Raw genomic sequence first — 22,471 nt, 5'->3', positions numbered from 1 at the left:
TATAAGAGTTTAAAATGGAACAAACTACAGACTAAAGTGACTTCATTCAGGAATGGTCATACTGTTATAATCCAAACTGCAAATCAGAAATTTATCCAAAAGGTCACAAAGAACATCAGACTAACATCTAAAGATCTGTCTTCTCATACTGTGGTTGATACAAAGGTTCATGTGCCAACCATCAAGATACAACTGAATGTTGTTTATAGGAAGATAGCTAGACAGTAACCATTGCTCTCTAAAAACAAACACTGCTGTCTGCCACAGGCTTGCAAAGAACATCTAGATGACCCATAAGACATAGAACAACAATTTCTGTACAGAAGAATCAAAAGGTGACATTTAAACTTAGTGATGTGAAAAGGTTTTTCCCCCCTCCTGATTTCCCATGTCACTGTATGTGTGTCACACATAATGGTTTTCTTTTAAATAAAATGTAGTATTAAACAAAGGGAACCCAAGTAATGCAACAAAGTTTTTCCAATTACTTCATTTATTTAAGGAACAAAGCTATCCAACATCCATTATCACACGTGAAAAACTAATTCCCTCTTAATCAACCAATTGACCAAATTTAATTGATAATTAGATTCAACTGATTGAACACAGCCAAGCTTGACTGCAGCCAGCCCTGTTGAATCTAAATCTCATCAAATATTTAACCTTACCACGAGTGAAATTTCTACAAGAATGCTATGCCACAATCAAAGGAAATTCCAGAAGAGATGAGAAAAAAAAAGTATTGAACTATTATTCTGGAGAGGGTTACAACGCCATTTCAAAAGCTCTGGGACGCCAACAAACAGTGAAAGCCATTATCTCCAAATGAAAAAAAATTTGGAACAGTGGTAAATCTTCCCAGGAGTGGCTGACCTGACAAAAATTATTCCATGGGGCTCATCGACAACTCATCCATAAGTCACAAAAGATCCCAGAACATCCAAATAACTACAGGGCTCTCTAGCCTCAGTTCAGGTCAATGTTCATGACTCTACGATGAGAGAAACTGGACAAAAGTGGAATTTATAGGAGAGTAGAAAGGCGGAAATTGCCGCTATCCAAGAATAACATCAATACTCATCTCATATTTGAAAAACACCACCCAAGCCTTTTGGCATAATGTTCTATGGACAGACAAGTCAAAAGTGTAACTCACTGGACACCACAAATCCCATCATGTCTGATGTAAAGAACATACAGCATTCCACAGTAAGAACACCATACCAACAGGCAAACATGATGGTGGTTGTGTGATGGTGTGGGGATGCTTTGCTGTCTCAAGAACTGGAAAACTTGCCATTATTAAAGGAACCATGAATTCTGCACTGTACCAGAAAATTCTTAAGGAGAATGTTCAGTTATCCGTCCATGAACTGAAGGTGAAGTGTAATTGGGTTACGCTGCAGACAATGATCCCAAACACAAAAGTCTAAGTTTGTTTCTCTTCAGTCCTGACTTGAACCCAATAGCAATACTGTAGCAGGACCTGAAATGAGCAGTTTATGCATGAAGACCTATGAATATGTCAATTACATACGTTTCTGGAACGTTCTACCATCAAAGTTAAAAGAGATATCCGATCACAGCCTGTTCAAGAAATCAGTACTACTACTATTTAGCATTTTTATAGCGCTACAAGGCGTACGCAGCGGTGCACAAACATAGAAGAAAGACAGTCCCTGCTCAAAGAGCTTACAATCTAATAGACAAAAATAAAGTAAGCAAATCAAATCAATTGATGTGTACAGGAAGGAGGAGAGGAGGGTAGGTGGAGGCTATGAGTCAAAAGCAATGTTAAAGAAGTGGGCTTTCAGTCTAGATTTGAAGGTGGCCAAGGATGGGGCAAGACGTAGGGGCTCAGGAAGTTTATTCCAGGCTTAGGGTGCAGCGAGACAGAAGGCGCAAAGTCTGGAGTTGGCAGTAGTGGAGAAGGGAACAGATAAGAAGGATTTATCCATGGAGCGGAGTGCATGGGAAGGGGTGTAGGGAAAGACGAGTGTGGAGAGATACTGGAGCAGCAGAGTGAGTACATTAAGAAATCCTTAAAGACCTACCTGTGTGATCGATCTTACTCCTCTTTTGCTTGATCTTCTGCATCCCCGCATTCCTCTTCCCTGTTGATTTCCTCTCTGCCCCTCATCTACTTTCTACCCTGATTTGCACTTGATTTATTATGTTGTACTTTTCCTTAACATTGTAAGCCACATAGAGCCTGCCTTGGTGGGATTATGTGGGATATAAATGTTCACAATAAATAAAAAATAAAAATTACAGCAGTGCTGCAGAATGGGCTAAGATTCCTCAACAGTGATGTGAAAGACTGATCATCAAATTATAGGACATTTTTGGTTACAATTGTTGCTTCTAAAGGAGGTACAACTAGTTATTAGGTTTAAGAGGCAGTTACTTTTTCAAATGTGTGACATGGGTGTTGGATAGCAGTTTTTAAAATTACTTCACTTAAAGAACAGTGTGGTGTTTTGACCTAGGTTCCCTTTGTCTATTATTATATTTTGTATAAAGATCAGACAAAATTAAGAGAGCCATTTATGCAATAATAGGATCAGGACAGGGAAAAAGCTTTCACATACTGTACTGGTTGATTTCATTTACTTGAGTGGTAAAATGTCAAATAGTTGGTTGTCAATTTGTGGGGTCCCTCAGGGATCACCTTTGTCACCCATGTTGTTCAATCTTTTCATGATCTCTCTAGCTCTAATTGCTTTGGGTGATGGGGAACGCTTGCTTTCTTACACTGACAATATTTTAATGTTTGTTCTTGAATGTACCACCTTCAGAGAAACGTCTGACAGAATATCTTGTTCTATGAACAAGATTCAGAAATGGGCTACTGAAAATATGCTGAAATTGAATCAGCCTAAAACAAGGGTTTTGTGGTTTGCTAATTCTTTGGAGAATATTCCTTCCACAATTACACTGATTGATGGGAACATCTTGAAAGTGGAAAGAGTCCAGAGTTTTGGGCATTATCTTAGATTATCCCTCAAGGTCTGAAGCTCAAATTAATCAGATTTGGAAGAGATCTTTTTTCTGCATTAGACAACTAAGATTGATTAGATCCTATTTCCATAACTCCCATTTTATTCTCTTGATCCAGATGTTAGTGTTACCTAATCTGAACTACTGTAACTCTTTATATTCCAGTTTGAGCAGTAAGCTCTTACATAAATTACAACCATTACAGAACACGGCGATGCGGTTGATTTTTCGATTACGAAAACATGATTGTATTTCAGTTCACTTTATGTTTCAATGGTTTTTATTGATGACAAATCGAAAAGTACAAATCCACCGTAACATAGCGGCTTCAGTGCAATTCAACAGAACTCAATGAAGCATCACTTCAAAAATACTGCATTATGTACAGCCATCAAATATTTATACCTTTTATCCCCTTCCCCCCCTCCCTAACTGTGTTCTATGTTTAACTTTCTATATTTCAACGATTGTTATTGATGACTTGACTAAGCCAAGAAACAAAAAGCCATCCGGTGATACAGAGTATATACCTATTAACAGCAAAGTACAAAACCACTAACACCAAAACCACATATACACAGTATATTCTGCTGGTATATCACCCTGACGACATAAGTTACTTGTATTATATTTGAACTCATATACCCCCCTCCCTTCCCCTACCCCCTCCTCCCTCCCTATATACCCATACAATGTTTTCCCCACCATGCACCAGTCTTAAGTATAATATTAATCATAATTTATTAAGGATTAGACTTCTTCCCCGTTGTGTTATCTTGGCCAAGTAGGGGTTCCAGATCCCAAGGAATCGGAGCTTACGTTTATAAGAACCTCTAGCCTCTTGTGCTTCCCAAGTAATTACCTGATGTACTTGGTTTCGCCAATGCCAGTATTCTGGCTTGTCCTGTGAGGCCCATTTTTGCAAAATGCACTTTCTTGCTATCAAGCAAAGCTTGCGACGCAGCAAGGCTTCTCCCGCTCTAAGCCCTCTAAATGTGTCTGGACAATCAAGCACCACCTGGGCAGGCGTTCCCTGTACACCTTTCGGCAGCATGAGAGAAAGAAATGCCACCACCCTCTTCCAAAAGCATCTTATAAGCGGACATCCCCAAAACCCGTGATATAAAGAGTTATCAGCTAAGTTGCACTTCAAGCAAGTGGGAGTCTTTATTCCACCTGCTCGGAATAGCTGAACTTGTGAGAAGTATGCTCTGTGTATAACTCTGTATGTGCACTCTCTATATCCTGCACCAGTAATTAATTGTGTAATATTCTTAAGATGCGCTGCAATATCCCAAGATGTTAGATCTTGGCCTACATCTACCTCCCAACGTCTCTTAAGCTGAACCAGCTCCTTTTCAGGCACTAATGCCCAAAGTTTCTTTTGTAGATTGGAAATGGAGGGGGCCTCATTAGAGACTTCGGCAAATAGGTTTAAAATTCTCTCTCCCAAGCGAAACTGAAGTGCCGCCTTATTGAGAGAGTGAACATAGTGTTTCAACTGACAGTGTGCAAAGGTGTCACCCCACCGAATGGACTCTTGAGGGATCAGATGGTCTAAAAGTCTAAGCTCTCCTGTGTGGCTTACCACTGTTCCCAAGTTCTTGAAGCCTTGTGCTTCCCACCGCACAAATACTGGATTTTCCTGTCCGGGTCCAAACATAGGATTCCCTCTAATCGTTAAGAGTTCCGACACCTGTGGATCCCCTCCCAGATGTTTCCCCAAGAATCTCCATGCATCCCGTACCGGTCCCAGAAGAACAGATTTACCTCCCATTTGTGCCAATGATGCACCATCCCCATGCAATAACGAGACCAGTTGGTAAGGTTTAAACAATTCCCTTTCTATGCCCAGGGGTGTATGGTATTCAGAGAAACAAATCCAATCACGTACTTGTCTCAGGTTACATGCTATGTTATATAATTTAATATTAGGCATTCCCATACCACCTTGCTTCCACCCCCCCAAAAGTAAGGGCAACCGGATCTTTGCCTTTTTATATGCCCAACAAAACCTCGTCACCAAGCGATAAAACAGTCGTATATCTTTCTGTAATAGTCTTATTGGCAATGTTTGCATGGCATATAGCCATCTAGGGAGAATAACCATGCGTACCATGCACAGTCGACCTGACAGTGACAGTGTTAACGCCTTCCAAGCTTCCAACTGCTGTTTTGTTTTCTCTAACAACCACTGTATGTTAGTTCTATGTAAATCCACTGTCCTTGTAGTCAGTAATATACCCAGATAACGAAAGGAGTTCTCCACCCATCGCAGTGGAAATTGTCCCACCCATGATCTACGGGTCTCTGCCGTTATGGCCAATGCTTCTGATTTGTCATAATTAATTTTAAATCCTGAGTATGCCCCAAATTCTGAAAATATTTCCAACAAGTCTCCCAGTGACTCCCGGGGGTTGGTAAGGATCACCAGCAGGTCATCAGCAAAGGCTGCCACTTTGAATTCTCGGTCTCCAAACTTCACCCCACTAATTGTCCTAGAAGAGTAAATATCGCGGATCATAGGATCCATATATAATACAAAAAGTAAGGGTGAAAGCGGGCAACCCTGCCGAGTACCCCGCTGAACGTTAAATACTTCAGAGTGCATCCCATTCACCCACAGCTTAGCCTGTGGCGCTTCATATAGAACTGCTATCGCCCTCATAAACCACCCCTGAAATCCATATTTTTCTAGGGTAGAAAACAAAAAAGGCCATTCCACCCGATCAAATGCCTTTTCGGCATCAAAACTGATCATAATGGATGGGTCACCTGTGTTCTCTAAACGTTCTAGGGAGGCTAAAATACATCTAAGATTCCGTGTTACCGACCTCCCCTGAACAAAGCCCACTTGTGCCTCATGGATGACACCTGGAAGCACTCGTCCCAACCGGTTCGCCAAAATTTTTGCAAATAGCTTTACTTCCTGGTTAAGAAGCGAGATTGGCCTATAAGATGTTACCAGGGTGTGATCTCTTTTTGGTTTAGGCAGTACTATTATCTGGGCTAAATTGAGGTGTTTTGGTAGTTGGCCGTGTTCCACCCAAGAATTAAATGCCTCAGTTAAAGATGGCACTATGGAATCCCCCAACATTTTGTAAAATTCTGCCCTTAAGCCATCTGGGCCCGGGGCTTTACCTAGCTTGCAACTTCCTATGGCCCAGCTCACCTCATCACTACTTATGGGAGCGTTCAAAACCTTACATTCTTCCTGCGTTATGTGTGGTAGCAAAACATTTTCCAAATAAAGGGCTTCACTAAGGCCACTCTCCTCTCCTGGATTATATAATTGCTGGAAAAACCTTTGAAAAACATCTTATATCCTTATCTGCATGACGTAGTATACCCCCTCCATCTCTAATGGTTAGTATATGTCTGGACATGTTCTTGGAATTAATCAGCTTCGCCAGCATTTTGCCCCCCTTATTCCCATGTTTATAAAGTTGGAATTTATAATATGCCTGCGATTTAACTGCCCTGTCTTGTAGTAAAGTATTCAACGCAGTCTGGACATTTATAATGTTTTGTCTAATCTGGTGAGTAGGTTGTTCTCCAAATTTTTTTCGTAAACCAAATAATTGTTTTTCCAAGCGTAAAATTTCATTATCTCTGGCTTTCTTGTGGTGACTAACATAACTTATTATGTCCCCCCTCAAAACCGCTTTTGCAGCCTCCCAGAATAAAGTAACCCTATCTTTCATCTCTTCATTATTGTGTGAATAGTCCACTTGTTTACAAGAAACTCCCTGAATTTTTCATCTTTGTAAAGATAACTAGGAAAAGACCAACCTCTTCCCTTCCCCTCTTGAATCCCCACTTTCCATGACATCGACACCGCTGCATGATCTGAAATTATGCAGGGACCAATCTCCGCTCCAATTACATCCGAGAAACTCTCTCGCGAGACCAACAAATAGTCAATCCTGGAATGAGTTTCATGCGCTCTAGACTGATGCGTATATTCCCTTTCTAACGGATGTAGGACTCGCCATACGTCTATAAGGTCAAGTATTGAACAGAAATCTGGCAGTCCCCTCCCCTTCATTGGCCCTTGCCCTGACGGGGGATTAGATTTGTCCAACTGAGGATTCCAAGCCATATTAAAATCTCCCCCTAACACCAAAGGTATAGATTCTACTTTAGATAAAATCGCTACTAAGTTCTTATAAAATTTTAGGTCAAGCTGGTTTGGGGCATATATACTTCCCAGGAGTAACTGCTGTCTGTTTATTGTCGCCTGGCAGAAAATAAAGCGTCCTTCTGGGTCTTTCACGATGTTATTAATTTGCATTGCCACCCCTTTTCTGATTAAAATGGCCACTCCTCTTTTGCGGCCCACTGCCGATGAAGCCACACACTCCCCCACCCACCATTTTGCTAATTTAGCATGTTCATTCTCCGACAGATGCGTTTCCTGCAGAAACACAATATCTGCCTTAATACGTTGTAAATACTGCAGTATTTTAGATCTTTTTATGGGGGAGTGAATACCCCCCACGTTCCACGTAGTTATCTTAACCATGTTTCCTACAGGTAATAATAATTAACCCCATTTACTTAACATCATGTCCAGGAAGAACCAGCCCAGTCTCCAGTCCCCCCCATGTAAGATCTCAAAATCCTCACTAGCACACACTTCATAATAATTTGCTTTTGCATAAAATTCAATCTTATTCTTCCTGTCTGGCGCACATTTTCTAAACATCCCTCTCAACCCCCTTCCCGTCCCACCCCGAAGCATCCCACCCAAACTCCCCTTCGTTCCCCTACTATCCCTCTGCGAGATCTTAGTCACTATTAACGCCTCCCCCCCATCCCGCACCCAACCAGCCAATACTATTCTTAGGTGATATACCTCCTTCTTCTTGAGCCAAATTAGTGATCCACACCTTCTCTCACCATCTACTCCATTTCACTTGTTATGCAGATTATATTCTGCGAATGAACTCCCACAGATATGTATTTGCCAAAAGAAACATTTTTAACATTTCTCCCGTTCTCCCCGGCGCCCTAAGAACCTACATCAGGGCGGGCAGACACCGTCTCTCAGCTCCTGCAATGCTATAACCTTTAGATATTATTAAATATTATTAAATTTTCTTAAACCCTTTCATAGCAACAGGTGCAATACATTTGTAAACCCGGTAAACAATTTTAACCATTTAGAACATGTCATCTCGTTAGCATTGCACTGTTAATGATAATCATATATTCTACAAACATCCAATCTCGAGTTTATCTCTTCAGCAACTGGCCAGCCCGTTGGTGGGAAGTTTTTTCCTGTTCCCTCATAGAGGAACATGTATTGCTTCACACCACCAGCATGTTGTTTACATTAAGCTTACTCTCTACTGCCCCAAATATTTAAGAGGGCTGCCAGTTATCTTGATTTTTCATTCATTATTTTGCCAGCCATGATGTTGCAATTTCCTCCCCTTCATCCACCAGTCCTGAACAGATTAAATATAAAGTTCTGCTCCGCACTTATGAAACTTAAAAGTAGATCAAAACTAATAGTTAATATAAACCAGTGGTTAACCCAAAAACTCTAAAATTTTCCAAACAAATCCAACCGATTCTTTTTGCAACTCTTTGCTGGTATCTGTGCTCCTTGTCGCCCTCCAGTCCCCGCTCTCCATCAGCAACAAGTAGAGACCAGGTATTAAACAGCTTTTCTCAATTCCACCATTGAGGCCTATTAACAGTCAGGACTCTGCCAACATGTGGTGTTCATTAAGCTTTTTCTCCGCTTCTGTTGCTGTTTGAAAGGTCTGCCAGCGATCTTGCACTTGCACCCGTAGTTTCGCGGGATATTGCAGAGCAAACTTTATCTTTTTTGCTGCCAGCTTTGAACAGATAGGATGGAATCTTCTTCTCTGCTCCTGTACTGCTTGGGTGTAATCCTGAAAAATCAGTATATTCTGTCCTCCATATTTCAATGAATCTCTCCGTATCTTAAAGCCCTGGAGAATTTCAAGCTTATGTTTGTAGTTTAAGATTTTTGCCACTACTACCCTGGGCTTAGCATTTATCTCCAGTTTCCTTCCCACGCGGTGTGCGCGCTCAATCACCAACGGCCCCGCCGAATCTGTTAGGGCCAATTCCTTTGTCAACCAAGCCTCCAGCCATGGCTCTAGGTTGCGCTCCGGCAATTGTTCAGTAAGCCCTACAATGCGCACATTGTTCCTTCGTGATCTGCTCTCCAAATCCTCGATTTTTAACCCTTGTTCTCTCAGCTGTTGCTGTAAATTTCGCAAATCGGGTCCATAGCTGCGTGTATCGTCTTCGATTGCGGAGACTCGCGTTTCTAAGTCACTTGTTCGAGTGCCCAGACCGTCCATTGCCATTTGTAGATTATCTAATTTATCATTTAGCGCTGTCCATTTCAGAGCCCAAGCGCTCGTAATTGCGCCGGTCAACTGGGAGAGCTGCTGCTCCGTGAAACTCGGCACCGCCGCTTCGAGGCCTACCTCCACCATCTTGCCCTCTGCGCTGCTCGCCTTGTTTTTTCCTTTATTGGCCAGCCGCTGGGTCACTGCTGTTGGCGATTTCGTGATGTATTTTTCCATACGCTGTTACTAATTAACTCAGCGAATTTTGAAGGACTTCTCACTGGTGAATTAGGCTGTTTACGGGATGAGGGTCTTGGAGCTGAGGCACCACGCTGCTAGCTCAGCTCATGACGTCACGTGACCCTTCTTTCAGTTCACTTTAAAGAGTTTCATTGGCTTCGCATTCATGCACGTATTATTTGTAAGATTACTTGTCTTGTTTTTCAGGTGTTGTATGGAAATACATCAGAACTGCAGATTCAATTTTTTTCCCACTGCTTTTATATCTCTGCTTGTGTTTGACATATTCTGTTAATGATATTTCCGGTACTTAAGAGTATAAAGAGTATATGGTTTAAAAATTAGCTTAGCAGCATGTTTTCCTTCCAGGTGGTTGTTACTTGGAATTAATTACTTGTTTCTATCTGCCTGGAATCAGATATGTGATTAAGCAAGAAGCTGAAAACATTCTTAGCAATTCAGCTTTATCCTTTTCAGCTTCTACATATTCCTCCCCTTCACCCTTGAGCCTCACAATGCCATTTTGGCACTTCCTCCCATCATTTAAATATCTAAAAAAATGTCTTGACCCCCAATTTTACTGTGTTGGCTATCTTTTCTTGCATTTGCAGCTTTGCTTTCCCAACAGCTTTTCCAGCATCTCTTGGCTTCTGCGGTTTCTTGTAATTTATGAAGACTGTTTTCCCCTACCTTTTCAGCTAATACATTTGAGAACCAAAGCAACTTTCTTTTCTTCTTTTCTATTTTTCTAACATAAAGGTTTATCGCCTTTAAAACAGCTCCTTTCAGTTTTGCCTATTGCTGTTCTACTTCCTTCAGCCGTTCCCATCTAACTCCTCCTTGAGGTATTTCTCCATCTTGACAAAAGTTATTTCTTTTGAAATCTAGAATCTTCAATCTTGAATAAGGTCTCTCTCCTCCTATGTATTAATATTGAACCACACCATTCGATGATCACTAGATGCCAAACGTGCATGAAAGAGTCAGTCAGCGTTATCCAGGCTTTTATAACAAATAATATTTTTAGGACCATGAAAGCAATTCTGTTAAATGTCTCAAGTCAAAATGGATTAGTCCCTTTCAAATTGGTTCATATTTTAGTATGGATCTAACCATAAAAGTAAGTGCAGTGGAACATAAAAGTCAAGACGAGTCTTATGGAAGGTATCATCAGAAACTAGATTAGGCCCAGTGATAACAGCAAAGGAAACAATCCTCTGATTTCTACATAATATAGTAATATAGTAGATGATGGCAGATAAAGACCTACACAGTCTATCCAGTCTCCTCAATAAGATAAACTCATAGCATGTGCTGCAATATAACATATATTCTTGATCTTGATCTGTCCTTGCAATTTTCCAGGGCACAGACCGTAGAAATCTGCTCGGCACTGGTCATACTCTCCAACCACTCATTCATTTATTACTGTACAGTAATTGTATATAATACCAAAGGCTGCACACATACATCCAGAAGATTTTCTTATATGTAAAGTAAGCAACTCATTACTGTAAGTGTGATTTAAGTAATTTATCCACCTTTTTTATTTTTACTAGTTATCTCTCTCATATACCTTCAGTCAGAAGAATTCCATGGCTTGTTCCTAGGGCTGCCTGCAAAACTGTTTTTCCTGCCCAGCCTGGAAGCCTTTCTGGTACCACAGAACTGGAACCAGCCTGCCAGACATGGACCAGGCCCCTTTCCGTGGTTCCTTCTGCCTCTTCTGAGCTATAGTGAACAAGAAACAGTTAATGAGTAGTACTTCCACCACTGGGGCTGCGCCATATACTCAAGACACAAAACACTGTGTGCCTCCCATAAGTTATGAGGAATTTTTTTTTTAAGTCAAGATGGGCTCCTGTCTACTTCTGATGCTATTTCTGATCTATTCCATACCTTATAATACCGGTCCTCTGAAACCAACGCAAAAGCTAGCTACAAGTGATGACAGGTCTCTTCTATTGCTACAGTCTGTCTTGAATGTTCAACCAGTGTCTCTTTGCTTCATTTTTTCTCTCTCTCCCCAACAATCCTGTCTTAGGACTCAATAGCTCCTCCTTGCTATAACACATGGTGCATCAATGCATAAATACTACTCCTTCTATGGATACTATTTAATTGTAAAGCATTTTGAATAAATTTGTTACCAAAACACATAGTGCTATACTATAGGGTCCTTGATGCACATCATAAAGAGAATCCTAATGTCACAGTGAAAAGCTAGTTATCTATGCCTAAAAATCTAAAAATGTACTAGCAACCATCTGACCTTTCACATTCAAGACATCCCTTCAGTTTACATTCCATCCTTAAAGCCTCTGCTAGTGCATATTGAAAGACCTCGATGCTCCCACCTTTTCTCCTGCGAGTCCATCGATCAGCATTACAACTCCATCACAGATCAATTCCAGTCCATCAGAGGAATCGGGCAGTTCTAGGGTAACAAAAAAAAGTTATAAAGTTATAACTATTGCTCAACCGGAAATGACAAAACTTCAAGCACATTAAAGCACTCTGATCCTTATGCTAAAGGGAAAAAAACTATATAAAATAACTTTTCTTTGTATAAAAGAGCAATATGTAGGATGCATACCAGTTTCTGAGACTGACATGCATACACACACAGTGCTGGCCTTACTGCATAGCAGCTTCTCATGTAGATGCATGGAAATTTTTTAAAATTTTTTAAAATGTGGTTCAGTTTCCAGGCTGCTAAGTATAGAATATTTATCATTTCACATAGTTTAACTGGTCAGCCATGATAAAGTCTGTGCGTAAGAGTTGATATTAAGAAAGATTTGAGACTTGCTCTTTAAACCAGCAGATAGGTGCTAGTATTAAAATTACCTTAACACACCAATTTGTTACACATTAAACACGTCTGTAAACATTTAATCTAGTTTTCTTGTCCACTCTTGCTTTTGCCAATCAAATCATTTAGATTTTGTTTAATATCAACCTGTAACGGCAAGACTCTCCTTCTTTTAAATAAACAAAGGAGGTTAAGCGTTTGCCAATAGTCTGGAACAGTTAAACAATCTTTAGTGCAAAAGATCCCAAACTGTGGGTTGGAATCCTAAATAGAGTCAATCATGAGGATGGTGGTCACAGAAACATGGCTCTGCCTCTAGACTTGCACTGTGACCTAGCCTAGCAATGGCAGTCAGCATGGGACCCGTTAGTGGACACTCGTAGGCCCTGCCCACCGCCAAAAAGAATTGCCATATTAGCTCAGATCAAAGGTCCATGAAGCCCAGTATCCTATTCCAACAGTGGCCAAACCAGGTCACAACTAACTAGCAGGATCCCAAAATGCAGACAGTTTCTTTCTAGTTATCCCTACGCATAGGTTGTGGCTGTCTACTTTATCAGTTTATGGATTTTCCTCTAGGAATTTGTCCAAACTTTTTTTAAACCCAGCTATTCTAATTGCTTTAACCATATCATCTAGCTAAAAGTTCCAGAGACTTACTATATGTTTAGTAAAAAAGTAGTTTCTCCTATCTGTTTTGTTTGCAGGGCACTCGATGGTGAGCAGGAAGCAGGAGCCTGATTTAAAATTTCTCACGCGTCACACAGCGGATCCGTCGGATCAACTGGTGGGAAAAATTGTGGTGCTATCCTTCCCGCAGTGGGGAGATCCGTTGCCAAGCCTGAGGATGAGTCTATGGGGCAGAGCAAACACGAGCCAGTGCGTCAGGCTGATCTGCGGAGGTAGATGTGTGACCATAAATCATAGATTGAGAGTGGAGGAGTGGCCTAGTGGTTAGGGTGCTGGACTTTGGTCCTTGGGAACTGAGAAACTGAGTTCGATCCCCACTTCAGGCACAGGCAGCTCCTTGTGACTCTGGGCAAGTCACTTAACCCTCCATTGCCCCATGTAAGCCGCATTGAGCCTGCCATGAGTGGGAAAGCACGGGGTACAAATGTAATAAAAAAAAAAATTGGCCCTGCACTCGGAGGTGGAAAGCCTGATGACAAAAAAAAAAAAAAAAATACATACATACATACATAATATATATCTCGATGTGAGCCACCAGCTAAATGAGTTCGGGGAGTGTATGATTCAAGATGACCAGGACATGACAAGCAGATTCGCTTGAGCATAGCTATGAGGACCTGCTTATGAAAATAGAGGATGGTGAGAACAGAGCTCACAGAAACAACCTCCAAGAACGCAGAGTTGCAGAAACACTTAGCAAGATGTGGCTATGATCACGCAGCAAGTTTGTCATCAATTTCTGGGCGCTGTGGACAGCTTGGCGGACTTACCACACTGTTGAATTTTAGCAGGTTAACAGAGCATTGGGCCCAAAACCAGCTGATCAGCTGTTTAATATTGTGGCTTGTTTTTTTTGTGCCTTTCTGTTAAAGAATGTGTTCTGCAGGCTGCCCACAAGGTAGGCCATAATACCTTGAAGGGCACAAGAGTTGAACTTTCTGTTGATATCTTCGCCATCACTTTGCTGGGCCAAAGGGACTTTCGTCAGTAACACACTAATTGGCAAAGACCAATAATAATGTGTGCTATCAATGGCTCTGTAGAGAGGGGACTCGGTGTACCTGAGCGGAACTCAGCCTCTAAGTGGCCCTCTATGGGTCAGCGATGGCAAAGGGGTGCTCAGAAGAGCAGGCTACATCGCAACTCCGATGTTTCCGCTGAGTCGGTCACCCAGTCTGACTTTGAAGTGAATGCTGAGCATTGGTAACAAAAATATTCACATGGAATGTTTCTTCCTCAATATTTGGATTACAGTTAACCTGGTTATGCAAGTACTGACTTTTCTACTGTTCTGGGAATTTGAGGATGTTCCATTTGCTGCCACTCTTGGAAGTCCATTGGTCTGAGTGTAGTAACTCATAAGTGTTATGCTGGGTGGTTATTTCCTCTGGCTCATTCAGCCTGGGGGTGAGACTGTTGGGGGGTGACTGCCTTCCTCCTTAGGCCTGAATTTTGGGAGGCTTTGTTGCGTTTAGGAGTGGGGGCGTGGCGAGGGGGTTATTAGAAGCAGGACTGGTGTGCGTGTGATGAGTGAGGGAGTATATGTGTGTTAGGTTTTCTAGGAGTTCTGTATTGGTTAGGATGTGTGAATGTACCTCACCCTAGTTGCACCAAATGATGGGGGTCTAAACAGTTGTTTTTTTTATATTCCTTAATGCTCAGGGTCTTAATTCACCAACTAAGTGACAGCTTTATTTTAAAGAGGCTGCCTGAGTCCGTATGGATGTGGGGTTTATACAGGGAACTCATGTGCTCCCTTAATCAATAATGCCCAACGGGGCTCACCGTTTCACTATACAATGTAAGCTTCCTCAGGGGGCCAAGTAACTGGTGGCTGATCATGATATCTTACAAAATGGCATCCATCACTCATGTGACACTGGCAGTGTAACAGCATTTTTTGGTTGACAAACAGTTTAATATCACGATTTTGATTTTTTGCATATAAGGTAAAGTAACCCCCACTAGTAGCCTTTACATACATATAAGTGGAGTTTTTTGTCCAGTGATAAAAATGGAGTCAAAACTACGTTGGCATTTGAGTGCATTTTGCACATTGTTGCCTAACGGTGACTACTGAGGTCTTTTTCTCCACTATAAACCGAAAAAAGTAACGCTACGCCTTTGTTACCACACATTCTCTAACTCTTGGGTTAGTTTAGCTTTTTTCAGCTCATTACCAGTACTTTTGTTACTTTTGCTGAAAATTGTGTCCAGTATTTTCTGTAGGAGATTGTAAGAACATATGTCCCACCTCATGGGCAATGATCAGTCAGGGTTTATACAAGGGCATCAAATGTTTGATAATATCCAATGAGTTTGCCATCTTATGGGTTCTGCTCAGCAACATGAGATTCCGGTCATTATCCTGGGCACTGATGCAATAACAGCCTTTGATCGGGTTTACTGGCACTATTTATTTAGGGTGTTAAAAGAGCACGTCAGGATCTTGGGGCAGCTCCTGGAATGGGTAGTGGAGTGGCCTAGTGATTAGAGCGCCGGTATTGCAATCCAGAGGTGGCTGGTTCAAATCCCACTGCTGCTCCTTGTGATCTTGGGCAAGTCACTTAACCCTTCATTGCCTCAGGTACAAATTTAGATTGTGAGCCCTCCTGGGACATCCAGTGTACCTGAATGTAACTCACCTTGAGCTACTACTGAAAAAGGTGTGAGCAAAACCTAAATAATGAATAAACAATCCCTGGCTAGTTTACAGGTCAATGCTGCATATATGGAAAGCTTTGAATTGGCTCAGGGCACATAGCAAGGATGTGCATTCTCCCCTATTTTTTTCGCATTGGCTATGGAGCCTTTGGCTTATTGGTGTACAACATAAACTACTACTACTACTACTACTATTTAGCATTTCTATAGCGCTACAAAGCATACGCAGCGCTGCACAAACATAGAAGAAAGACAGTCCCTGCTCAAAGAGCTTACAATCTAATAGACAAAAAATAAATAAAGTAAGCAAATCAAATCAATTAACGTGAACGGGAAGGAAGAGAGGAGGGTAGGTGGAGGCGAGTGGTTACAAGTGGTTACGAGTCAAAAGCAATGTTAAAGAGGTGGGCTTTCAGTCTAGATTTAAAGGTGGCCAAGGATGGGGCAAGACGTAGGGGCTCAGGAAGTTTATTCCAGGCGTAGGGTGCAGCGAGACAAAAGGCGCGAAGTATGGCGTTGGCAGTAGTGGAGAAGGGAACAGATAAGAAGGATTTATCCATGGAGCGGAGTGCACGGGAAGGGGTGTAGGGATGGACGAGTGTGGAGAGATACTGGGGAGCAGCAGAGTGAGTACATTTATAGGTTAGTAGAAGTTTGAACAGGATGCGAAAACGGATAGGGAGCCAGTGAAGGGTCTTGAGGACATAAAATCTTGTTATTTGCTGACGATGTCTTGCTTCTTCTTACAGAGCGCCTTCCTCTGATCTGCTGGAGATAGAATGTTTGTAGGAGCGTTTTGGTGGGGAATTCAGGTTCCGGGTTAATAAAACCAAGTTGGAAATTTTAAATCTTACTATGAGGGACCCTGATGTGGACATGTTACAACACAGATTTCCCTTTCATTGAGCCAGTCATTCATTAAAATATCTGGGGGTTAATTTAACAGCTAAGCTAGGGGATCTTTATCAAGCTATCTGGTGAATTGAAGAAGCTTTGGGATGAGCTAGATAGGTGACAAGGTATGCGTATTTCTTGGCTTGGAAGAATTTATTCCGTGAAGATGGTACTACTGCCAAATTTGCTTCACTTATTTACAGCCTGGCCTGTCCCTCTATCTGATGGGATTTTTCCCAGGTTTCATAAAAAAGTTTTCCAATATATTTGGAAAAAGAAGCCCCCTCAGATTGTCAATTTTTTTCTCCAGTCTCATAAGCAAAGTGGGTTGACAGTGCCAAATTTTAGGCTTTACTATCTGGCTGCCCAGCTTAAATATCTTACTAGTTGGCAATGTGATTCCCATAAGAGTTGGGTGCACCTTGAACATTTTTTTTTTTAATCGATGCAACCCCATTGAAAGCCGTGCCTTGGGTGTCACTGCTGGCTCTACGACCCTTGCTCCGTTCTGTAAACCGAATTCTACAGTACAAGATTAAATTGTGGCAGAATATATTTTTGAGGAATGTCTATCCGCTATGGGGAATGGTTTGTCCCAGGGCAGTTTGATCGTAATTATATTTCCTGGGAGGGGGAGGATTTGTATTCCTTGGGTCTGTGGGTAGAGGAGGGGGAAACTGGTGGACTATCAGGAGCTAGATGATGAGTTTGGTTTGAATCAGCGGGCTGTTTTCCTTTATAGACAAGTGGTTGATTTTCTTATACAAAAAGCCAACTGGGAATTACAGTGGCAGTATCCCCTCTCTTGAGAAAGCAATGAATTGGAGTAGTGGGTGTGGGAGCATTTCAAGAATTTATATTGCTTTGTTGGGTCAGCTCCCCCATCACTGACCTATGTGGACAAATGGAAGGACATTCTGGGAGTCTATTTTGAATCTAAAGCCTGGTAGGGGATGTATAAAAATCTTTAAGTATCTATTGCATACAATATGGTGGAGAAAGGGTATAAAATGCTTTACCAATGGTATTATACCCCAGCGCACCTGCGAGCCATATATGGACAAGGAAGCAATCTATGCTGGCAAAGTTGTGGAGTTCAGGGGATCTACCTTCTAATACATAACAACATAGTAGATGACGGCAGAAAAAGACCTGCACGGTCCATCCAGTCTGCCCAACAAGATAAACTCATATGTGCTACTTTTTGTGTATGTCCTACTTTTTTTATACCTTACTTTGATTTGTACCTGTCCTCTTCAGGGCACAGACCGTATAAGTCTGCTCAGCACTATCCCCGCCTCCCAACCACCAGCCCCGCCTCACACCGCCGGCTCTGCCACCCAATCTCGGCTAAGCTCCTGAGGATCCATTCCTTCTGAACAGGATTCCTTTATGTTTATCCCAAGCAATGTCTCTGGTGAAGGTTGCCGGCAGCAGCAAGGCTTCACAACCGCTGCCTGCTCCATTCAGAGCCTTCTCTCTGACATGTCCTGTCTATGCAGAAATAGAAGTTGCATCTGGGGTGGGGGGGGGGGGGGGCAGATGGGCAGGAAGGACACAGGATGTATCAGAGGGAAGGCTCTGGGGCAGCCAGAGGTGTGACTTCCTGCCACTGTCAGTGACTTCTACCAGATGCATTAAAAGGTAGATGCAGGGATGTGGAGTGGCTAAGAAAAAGAGAGATATACCCAATCATGGGGGAAAGATACCATGGGGGGGATGGAAGGGGAGCAGTGACTTGGTAGGCCTTAGGTCAAGTGGCATTCTGTCAGGCTTGCTTGATGATACTAAACCCCAGCGAGACTGTAGTCTGGTCAGATGAAATTTCTCTTCTAGAAAACTTAACTCTGGATATTTTTTTCCCTCCGAGTCAAGTACAAACCACTGAATAGTACTTGAAAAGGAGCACTGGATAAAATGACCTAGACAGCGCACAAACCCCTGGGTTCTTCACCTCGACCAACTGCCGTTCCCCGAAGGTTGAGCCCCCAGGTTCAGGCAGCTAGTGAGACTAGGCCACAGCCAGGAAATGTTGATGTCTGGAGACAGGCACTGCTCACGGAGAGAAACAAGGCAGACTGCAGAAAGCATGATCAGAAGACAGCCCAGGTCAAGAAAGGCAGCACTCAACATGGTCAAAAGTCAGCTCAGGTCAAGGCAGGCAGCAGACAGCGTGGTCAGGAGTCAGCTCAGGTCAAGGCAGGTAGCAAACCGCATGGTCAGAAGTCAGCAAGGGTCAGGGTAGGCAATATGGTCAGATCAGGTTAAAGCAGTTAGACAAATGAAATGTCTCTCACAGAAGCAGCCAAAAGCTGTTGCTGAAGCCCTGAGGAAGCCATGGAGCTGGCAGAAAAGGGAGCATGTAGTTGACACCACAACAGGCTGACACCATCAAAAACACGGGGGCGGAGTCCTCTCCCTGTGCTACGGAGACACACATGGGAAGGAAATGAAGCCATGCTGCTGGGAGCAAAGGACCCCACGCCTCTATCCTGCCAGTCACTGGTGCCTCCCACTGGCAGACACCCCCTCAAAGCACGCCCCCAGATATGAGGGTGTGGCATGTTGCTTTTATAAAATGAATGCCTTTTTGGACTTCTCATATAGATGCCCTTTTCCAAAACCAAGCTCCAAGTAAACTGACTGAAGTGAAAATTGTCTTCCTCCAACACCGTTATAAGTATACTTGGGCTCTATAACGTATGAAGTCTGGGCTGCAAGAGAGGCATTTAATCACATGTAAACTGAGGAAAACAGCATGTACACATCAATATTCAAACATATGCAGGTTATTTGCCCTGTCTTTCTCCTCACACACAAACAATGGGAACAAAGTATGAAGGATTTTTTTTTTACATGTGCTTTGCAGTTTCTAAGAGAAACACAGTAGCTCCTCTGAAAATTTAGTTAAAGAACATATCAAGAGAAAACTGCCTCTCAATGGATCAAAAGGAAACGCAGCAGCTGAGGGACTACACAGATCACTCTTCCTTCCTACACCTTTCATTTTTCTTAAATTTATAATAAACACAGATAAATCAGTTCATCAGTCAATCCACTTTAATCTTTTTTATTCACTAAAAGATTTATAAATATACTGTATAAACAAAAACAAATATCCTTAGTGTTTAAACATTTTATGAAATGTTACATAAAATCATAAAAAAATGTAAGCAGAAAATGACTGCTTTGACTCTTTCAGTGTTCTTGTGTGCAGTTTTGTCAAGTCTTACTTGTCTGGTCCAGTGGCATAGTCAGAGCTGATTTTCAGGGAGGGGGGCGCAAGTGTACCTCATCCTACACCACCAGTCTCACTCAACCCCTCCTACCCCCAAATGTGTCCAGTCTCTTGACCCTGACTTCCAAACTTGGTGCCAGTCCATAGGAGCCAACTTTTCAAAATTATGGGGGTGCTAAGTCCAGTGAAAATAACCCCTCCCTGGAATTTTCTCAATATTGGGGATGCTCAAGCACCCACAGCGCCGGCTCCAATTGGTGCTACCACTCTTACATGCAGCAGCCATGGCACCCCCACAGAAACTCCCTCCTCCTCTTTCTCAGCCTGCCATAAAGCATTATTCTATGTAGAACTCACGTGGATATGTAGTTGTTTTTTTTAACGATGCTGTGTTGGTCCTACCGCCGCTGTTCTGATTGCCATTGTGGGTGGGGAGAAGAATGTTGCTCCAGCAGAGATACCTTCGGGGGGGGGGGGGGGGGGGGGGCTTGTACATTACAACTCCCCTCTCCCAGGATGTTGTGTAGCCTATAACCTCTGTTGCGAGTCTAATGCAGGCATCCATCACCCTCTGTATACAGAGATACCGTCACACGCCAACTCGCCAAACAACTCTCTTTACACACATTCAGGGACCTCCAGCGGTCTGATATAACTCCCTCTCTTTCACTTTCCCCAGTTCAACACGTCTCCCGTCCGCGGACAGCCCCAATATCTCTCTCTCCACTCCCCATGATCTGTCATCTCTCCCTCATTCTTAAATTCCCCCAACCCGGTCCTACCTTCAAACTTGTCTTTTAGATCGCCACTCGCGCCAGCAGCCACAGCAATTCATACAGGTTGCTTGCTTATGCGTTCCAGCTTCCCTACTCCGGCGGCGTCCCTCCCTCTCTGACGCAACTTCCTGTTTCCTGAAGGGCGGAACACGATCAAGTTGTGTCCAAGGGAGTGGGGAGGAGCGGGATATCATATTGTCGCTGTGTGGAGACTGGAGAAGGAAAGTTTCAAACTAGGTAGAAGGCAACTTGTAGTGCACGAATTATTGTCGCTACTGGTGAGCCCGTAGGTAAAACGGTGGAGAGTGGTGGTGGTTTGAGAGAGAGATGCTGGAATAAACTTCCTGAGCCCCTACGTCTTGCCCCATCCTTGGCCACCTTTAAATCTAGACTGAAAGCCCACCTCTTTAACATTGCTTTTGACTCGTAACCACTCGCCTCCACCTACCTACCCTCCTCTCCTCCTTCCTGTACACATTAATTGATTTGATTTGCTTACTTTATTTTTGTCTATTAGATTGTAAGCTCTTTGAGCAGGGACTGTCTTTCTTTTATGTTTGTGCAGCGCTGTGTACGCCTTGTAGCGCTATAAAAATGCTAAATAATAGTAGGTAGTAATAGTAGTTAGATGCGAGGAGGGACCTTTCTACGGGAATTGTATCGATTTTGAAAAAAGAATTTCTCCTTTTTAACCACTTTGATAACAATTTCATAAAGCATATTTTCTGTGAGTGTGGAAATGGCTTTTATAAAATTCTGTGGTGTATGTGTAAGTACACGTGCTAATAGGAACATGTACTTTCAAGAGGAGTAGTTGAAGGTGTTCCCATTTGGGTACAGCAGTCGTATGCCTTTGCATTTTATCTTATGCAATTGGTGTGTGTCACTATTAGAGTACATGCACATAGCTGCATCTTCCTTGAATCAGATGGAACTTTGTGTGAGAGGATTTGTGCGTTGCTGGGAAGTATTGTAGGAGCCTCTTGTACAAAGGCAGTTAAACACATAACTTGTATTTATAAAATACTAGTACAAGTGTCAGTGTGGGGATTTTTTTTGTTGTTTGTTTTTGTAAGCACTCTGTTGCAAAATGTATTACTTGTTAGGTCAACACAAATATCTGAATCTTAAAGGAATTCCGCTCTCATCAAAAAGGAAGGAACTCTGTGGACTTATAGTAACATAGTAGATGATGGCAGAAAAAGACCTGCACGGTCCATCCAGTCTGCCCAAGAAGATAAATTCATATGTGCTACTTTTTTATTTGTACTGTCCTCTTCAGGGCACAAACCGTATAAGTCTGGCCAGCCCTATCCCCGCCTCCCAACCCCCAACCCCGCCTCCCACCACCAGCTCTGGCACAGACTGTATAAGTCTGCCCAGCACTATCCCCGCCTCCCAACTACCAGTCCCGCCTCCCACCACCAGCTCTGGCACAGACCGTATAAGTCTGCCCAGCACTATCCCTGCCTCCCACCACCGGCTCTGGCACAGACCGTATAAGTCTGCCCAGCATTATCCCTGCCGCCCAACCACCAGCCCTGGCACAGACCGTATAAGTCTGCCCAGCACTAGTCCCGCCTCCCAACCACCAGCCCCGACACAGACCGTATAAGTCTGCCCACCACTAGCCCCGCCTCCCAACCACCAGCTCTGCCACCCATTCTAGGCTAAGCTCCTGAGGATCCCTTCTGCACAGGATTCCTTTATGTTTATCCCACGCATGTTTGAATTCCGTTACTGTTTTCATCTCCACCACCTCCCGCGGGAGGGCATTCCAAGCATCCACCACCCTCTCCGTGAAAAAATACTTCCTGAC

General features: G+C 42.8%; 1 protein-coding gene across 1 annotated transcript in view; it reads right to left on the bottom strand.

The window, feature by feature from the left end:
* ALS2 (alsin Rho guanine nucleotide exchange factor ALS2) overlaps positions 1 to 20,749 on the bottom strand; it is a 187,198-nt gene extending 166,449 nt beyond the window's left edge. The window contains 3 exon segments of the mRNA XM_030209038.1: positions 11,152 to 11,306; positions 11,933 to 12,012; positions 20,659 to 20,749. Of these exon segments, the coding sequence (XP_030064898.1) occupies positions 11,152 to 11,306; positions 11,933 to 11,952 (175 nt within the window). The 5' untranslated portion in view covers positions 11,953 to 12,012; positions 20,659 to 20,749.
* Between the last annotated feature and the right edge of the window lie 1,722 nt (positions 20,750 to 22,471).

The sequence above is a fragment of the Microcaecilia unicolor genome, chromosome 7 (assembly GCF_901765095.1).
Source record: "Microcaecilia unicolor chromosome 7, aMicUni1.1, whole genome shotgun sequence".
In the NCBI taxonomy this organism is placed as follows: domain Eukaryota; kingdom Metazoa; phylum Chordata; class Amphibia; order Gymnophiona; family Siphonopidae; genus Microcaecilia; species Microcaecilia unicolor.
The sequence above is the reverse complement of the archived record's forward strand: the minus strand, read 5'-3'. Positions and strand labels throughout refer to the sequence as shown.